The sequence below is a fragment of the Pezoporus flaviventris genome, unplaced genomic scaffold (assembly GCF_033815535.1).
Source record: "Pezoporus flaviventris isolate CSIRO_AGI_PZ_B2104156 unplaced genomic scaffold, CSIRO_AGI_Pfla_v1 ptg000008l, whole genome shotgun sequence".
Lineage (NCBI taxonomy): Eukaryota > Metazoa > Chordata > Aves > Psittaciformes > Psittacidae > Pezoporus > Pezoporus flaviventris.
Window position 1 is genome coordinate 2,085,874 of NW_026892556.1, and position 5,847 is coordinate 2,091,720.

At 53.7% G+C, this 5,847-nt stretch overlaps 1 protein-coding gene across 4 annotated transcripts; it reads right to left on the reverse strand.

Moving 5' to 3' along the window:
* Positions 1–925: 925 nt before the first annotated feature.
* Positions 926–4,167, reverse strand: YRDC (yrdC N6-threonylcarbamoyltransferase domain containing). Of its 4 annotated transcripts, none has more exons than XM_061449887.1 (6): positions 3,743–4,167; positions 3,525–3,639; positions 3,072–3,191; positions 2,525–2,667; positions 2,089–2,174; positions 926–1,540 (listed from the first exon to the last, which is right to left on the reverse strand). In XM_061449887.1, the coding sequence occupies exons 1-5, from the start codon at positions 4,153–4,155 to the stop codon at positions 2,111–2,113; spliced, it is 855 nt and encodes a 284-aa protein (XP_061305871.1). In that variant the 5' UTR covers positions 4,156–4,167; the 3' UTR covers positions 926–1,540; positions 2,089–2,110. The 4 variants fall into 4 exon arrangements, with proteins under 4 accessions (XP_061305871.1, XP_061305870.1, XP_061305869.1 ...); XM_061449886.1 differs by having other exon boundaries at positions 926–1,543; XM_061449885.1 differs by having other exon boundaries at positions 926–1,578.
* Between the last annotated feature and the right edge of the window lie 1,680 nt (positions 4,168–5,847).

Genomic DNA, 5,847 nt, shown 5'->3' on the forward strand with positions numbered 1-5,847 from the left:
AAAACTGATCCTTGCCATGCTGCTGAGCACACGTCACACTGCAAGCATGAAGACCCAGCCTGAGCCATGCAACCAGCTGACCCGGTTAGACCTGGCTGTTGCACCTCTCCCCTCACACTCACTGCTTCCAAATGGTTGCTATTTGGATGGTCCCACCCTGCCTTCAAGCTCCTTCATTTGCCCACTCATAAATTCCCAGAGACAGCTTCTAGAGGCAGAACAGCGACAGCAAATTCACTGGGCTGTGGATGGCTGGGCAGTGTCCTTGTCCTTGACACTAGATAGGGAAAGACAAAGCAACTCCCACCTCCCTGGAGCACCCACCCTCAGCAGCCTGGCCTCTGCAAGTAGCCCAAAGGAAGCTATTTGAAAAGAAAATGACAGCAGCTGCTTGTGGGATGATGGGCTCAACAGAGCCATTTAAAACCACCCATCAAAAAGGAGTGCCATTGAGCCCCACCACCTCCTTCCCTGCAGGTGGTTCCTGGAGACACCACCTGAATCCCGGGCCATCAAGACTCCCACTCTCTCTGCAACACCACTTTCATAGCCCTGCTGGCGGTGGAGGGACACAAGCATGATGTCCGCTCCATGGGATACAATGGTACGTACATGTACTCTGCATCCAATGGTTTCTCTTTTGGCTCATGCCACCAGCACTGGAAAGCAAATGAAGACTTTCTGTGCCTCCAACAACCTGATGTTCATCCCCAGGGTCAGCCCAGGCTACATTTGCCTCTGACCAGCCACAACACTCGGAGCAGAGCCAGTGGGAAGTACTATGAAAGCTCTGCAGGCTGCTCTCAGGGTCAGACCAGAGATCATCTTCACAGAACAGTTACTGTTCTCACTGAGCACTTGGAAGTGATGGACAACAATGTCCAAAAATCAGCATTTATAAGAAAATCATCCGAGTTGTTTCAAATTAACAATAGCTCCATTTACTTTACTTTTCAATGAAGGATAAATACCAGGAGACACTTCCATCCGTTCCCTATTTACTCCCCAGCTTAGCACTGTTTCCAGAACAAAGTCAAGAGAGAGAAGCCACATCTAAAAAACGAAGACCAGCACACCAAGAGCTTGTTTCACTCTTGGTATTAGGAGGAAGCCAGGTCCTTCTGAGCCCTTGCCTAGACAAGGATCATTGGAATACTTTAGTTTTCAAAAGCATTTATAGCTTTATCTCAGTAGCAGGTTTTGATTACATTTAGAACAGAAAGAAACAGCCAGAGAACACCAGGGCTCTAACACTGTAAAAGCTCAAAACCATCTTCTCCATCTTTGCTTTTCTTTCAGTGCAGAGACAATAAACCAAGACATGGAATAAGTGGTTAAGGGGAGGGTGGGTCACACACACACCCTCATCCTGAGAACAGTCTAATGTGCAAATAGTTGTATTTCAAAGGTCTAACCATGTTAACAAAACAGACAGGTATTTGGGAATGATACAGCAGCACGAGGAGGTCGGCACTCATGTCTGGGTTGGTTTCTCAGACTACAGCAGATGTATGAAGATGATCCAAGGGCTGGAGCACTTCTGCTATGGAGAAAGGCTGAGAGCTGGGCTTGCTCAGCCTGGAGAAGAGAAGGCTCTAGAGAACCTGTAAAAGTCTTCCAACATCTACAAGAGGCCTACAAGAAATACAGAGAGGGGCTTTGGAAAAGGGCCTGCAGGGACAGGCCAAGGGGAATGGCTTTAACCTGCCAGAGGGGAGACTGAGCTGAGCTCTTAGGCACAAGCTCTTCCCTGTGAGGGTGCTGAGGCGCTGGCACAGGGTGCCCAGAGAAGCTGTGGCTGCCCCATCCCTGGCAGTGTTCAAGGGCAGGTTGGACACAGGGGCTTGGAGCAAGCTGCTCTAGTGGAAGGTGTCCCTGCCTGTGGCAGGGGCTGGAGCTGGAGGAGCTTTAAGGTCTCTTCAACCCAAACCAGGCTGGGATTCTGATACTAATTAACAGATACCCACCAACTCCTGCTCCAGTTTTCTATCTTTACTTTATTAACCCTGACAGAACCCATCGACCTTATTAAACAAGGCCATGAATGCCCATTTCCTGAATGCACAGGCACACGGTGCCCAGCCTCACCAGCTCCTCCAAGTCTGAAGTCTTAAGATGATTCTGGTACCAATCCATACTTCTGTGTCAGGATTTCAACCGTAGGTGTCAGTGCACTGCGGGGTAAAAGAGAACCATCAGAAAACAGGGTTTTTTAAGGGTTAGGCTGCATTTTGTGGTGGGGGGATGCAATCAGCCAGATGCAGAACTGCATTTTGAATCGGGGAGAACATGAACTCCAGAAATTAGTGTTTCACTGGAAGCTTCTAGAAAGGGTTGTCCTATGCTGGGAATTTGGAGCGCTCTTTTAGGATTGCTGAGTGGGCTGGTCATTAACCTAAGCAGTGTTAACGTGAAGATTCATCTGCTATGGGAAAAAAAGCAAACCAGACCCACTCTAAGCTGAAAGCTTCATTTCATTTCAAGTGAAGCAGCAGCTCAGATACATGCAGCACAACAAGCTCACCAGCCAGGCCGAATGATGCTGAACTTCCCTGACACAGATAAATCAACCACAGTTGACCCCAAGCGACACTCCGGGCTCTGAACGTCCCCAATTGGGCCTCCATCGATGATTAAGGACAACTGAGGCCACAGGTCTTGGAATTCCTGGGAGGAAGATAAAAGAGACGTGGCAAACAGGCCAGGGGGTGTTTTCACTGCTGCACGTTCTGGTGTTGAGGGAAAATGGTCTCTCCCCTTGCCCCCTCTGGTCAGCTCACACCTTTGTCATGAACACATCCCAGTTTGTTTTCTGAGAACAGATTTATCTCAGATGTGTAGGGAAGCCATGAGGATCCTCTGGTTGAAGCCTTCTTACCTGCACCGCTGTCTAAGGGTGCACAAAGCAAGCCAGAAGTCTGTCAGGAGTGGGGGCAAGGACAGGGCACCTGCCTGGTGCTGTACCACCACCAGGGTCACAAGCTTGGCACAAGCTGGTTTCCAACTGTGGGAGCCCGGGGCTCTGACAAAATACCACAGGAACACCCCTTAAGTGACAAAACCAACCTTACCGACACCGTCAGCGTGCTGGCCTGCGAGCTGATGTTAGCACTTGTTAGAGCCAGTGGTCCAGAGCAAGCTCGTGCCAACTCCCTGATAAAGGGGTGGTTTGGAATACGAACACCAACCAGCTACGAGGAAGAAGAGAACATGGTTTTACACACAGGAATCAGTTTTAATCTTGTGCTGCCTAACGCCCTCTTGACTTAAAGCTGATGCTCCGGAGAATGACACATCAACAAGCACTGAACCAGCAATGATACAAGATGTAAATCAGCTTCTAACACTGCGTTATGCCGTGGTCAGTAAATCACAGGGAGCACAACAGCGCAGGGACCAGCTTTGGGAAAACACCCGTCGCTGATAAGTAGAGGGAACAGACAGGTAAGAGTAAAAACTACTGCAGCAGAAGCACAAAACACCGTCCCCGGAAAACAGCTCCACCTCCTGCCGCCAGGACCTACCGATGTGAAGGGATTCAAGTCTTTATTTAGCTCTTCCGAACGCTGCAAGACCAGGGTCACAGGTCCAGGCAGCAGGTCCCGCAGCAGCTCGTCCGGCACATTGACACGGCAGTACCTGCACAGCGGGAGGATGCGGCTTCACCCCGGGGGCGAAGCAGCCCTTCCCCGTGGCCTCGGGCTCGCATGGGCTCCGGAGCCCAACGGAGCTGCTCACCCACCTGTAGAGCCGCTCCACGTCCCCGAGGCAGATGGCGAGCGGCTTCCTCCCGTTCCGCCCCTTCAGGCTGTAGATGCTCCGCACAGCGCCGGAGTCCTGCGCCAGGCACGCCACGCCGTACACCGTGTCCGTCGGCACCGCCACCAGCCCGCCCGCCCGCAGCGCACCGGCGGCGGCCGACACCGCCTCCGTCCAGCCTGCGAGACACCAACGGGGGGGGGGGGGGATCAGCGGTGCCCGGCCCACCCCACCCGGTCCCCGCCGCCTCCCCCGGGCCGTACCTCGCTGCTGGGGCTGTGCCTCGCCGCCGGCCGGCAGGAGGACGCGAGCGCTGCGGGCAAAGCCCAGGCCCAGGCCCGGCCCCGCCGCTCCGTCCCCGGCCAGCGCCAGCGCGATCCGCGCCGCCCGCCGCATGCACGGCCCGCTTCCGGCTCGCACCGGGGAGCGCGCTGACGCACATCCGGGGACGTACCGGGGCGGGCTGTTCCCATGGCGACGCGGGACGGGCGGCCGGAGGAGGCGGTGAGGGAGCGCGGCGGGGGCCGGGGTGGGAGCGAAGGGCGGCCCCGGGCACCGCCGGTGACCGCTGTGTCTGCCGCAGGTGCAGCTGCGGGGCCTGCTGGAGACCCGGCAGCGGCGGCTGCGGGCCCGGATCGCCGCCTGCGAGGAGCTCACGGCGGAGATGGGCGCGCTCCTGGCCGCGCTCCGGGCACCCCTCGGCCCGGGGGACGCTCCCCCTGCCCTGCTCCGATCGCTGCCGAGCCAAGCGCAGGGCCCGGGCCCGGCTGGAGGAGCCCGCCCGCCTGCCCCTTCCCTGGTGCCGGGAGAGCCGGAGCGATAGCGAGGAGCCGCGGCAGGCGCTTCCCCCAGCTGCGGCCTTGGAGCCTTATCTCCCTGAACTCACCCTTCAAAGCGAAGCGGGATGGGCTCGGTCTGGAGCTCGTGCATCCACCCAGGGCTGCCGCTTACTGGAAGAACTGTGGCCTTGAACAGATGGCACCGGTTTGTCCAAGCATCGACTCTTCCCTTGACTGTTCACAGGGTCGGCGCTTGGGAATGATCCACTTCACTGTTGGGGAGGCTGGAGAGGAACAAACGCTCTGTGTTGTGGGCAGAGTCCTGACACTCCCTACAATCCCAAAGTCAGAGATGCATCATCCGAGGCATGCACAAGCTACAGAGGGCCAACTCCGTCTGTTTTCCTTATTGACGCTATCTTCCCCCAAAGCTCCTCCTCGGTGGGGAGCACTTGGTACCTAAAACTGTCAGAGCTGGAATGCTGAATCTCTCATGTTAACCAAAGGAAGAGTTGCCTTTCTCCCTGCCCCTACAGTGTCGGCTGGCTCCTGCCAGCTCATGGCACGTACTTGGGTGTTTGCTTGAAGGGGACCAAGCAAGGCTCTCCCCTCCACATAAATGAAGAGTAATTTTAAGATTAACAACTTCTGCTCCAACTCCTGAGGGTATGGAGTCCACGAAGGGCATTGCAGGTGGGGAGGAAATACCTTCACATCCTGACCAGTTCCTAAGGGGGCAGGGGAAGGATCCTCATGCATCTCCCCAGGAACTCATAAATACTCTTAGGAAAGACTATTATAACACAATGTTTAAATAAGCATTTAATTAGGATTCCATTAGTATTAATATTGCTTTCAATTCCAAAAAAAGTTAATTTCCACTTCTTTGCAGATATTTCAAAGTACAATATTAACTTCATACAAAATGAGCAATTAAGCAAACACCATTATTTCACATTTTACATTCTTCAAAAAATACAAATTCATATTTACTCTTTGTTTGGGGGTTTTGGAGATGCTCTTCCTTTGGAAGTACTGTACCTGTAACTAACATCTTCACATTGCTCAATGTAAGCACATTTTTTTTTCTCCCCATGTTTCATAGTTAAATAAAATCCTTTAATACCCATACACACACTCTTGGAAAACTGGGGTTCTTTTATTTTGCCATCTCCAAGCCCACTGCCCAGCTCCCCAAGCGTGTCAAACCAGAAGCAGTCAGGAGACAACCTGTGGTTCTCCTACAATTCCTGCGCTTCCTAATGATGCCAATGCCGACTATGACTTGGGTAACGAACCAGGCTCGAGG

What these genes read in the sequence shown, in the direction of transcription:
- YRDC (XM_061449887.1), bottom strand. Translation starts at nt 4,155, where the DNA reads ATGCGGCGGGCGGCGCGGATCGCGCTGGCGCTGGCCGGGGACGGAGCG. An exon ending in CCAGCACGCTGACGGTGTCG is followed by an intron (nt 2,668 to 3,071) that starts GTAAGGTTGGTT and finishes TCTTCCTCCCAG; the next exon opens with GAATTCCAAGACCTGTGGCC. An exon ending in AGCATCATTCGGCCTGGCTG is followed by an intron (nt 2,175 to 2,524) that starts GTGAGCTTGTTG and finishes TTTACCCCGCAG; the next exon opens with TGCACTGACACCTACGGTTG.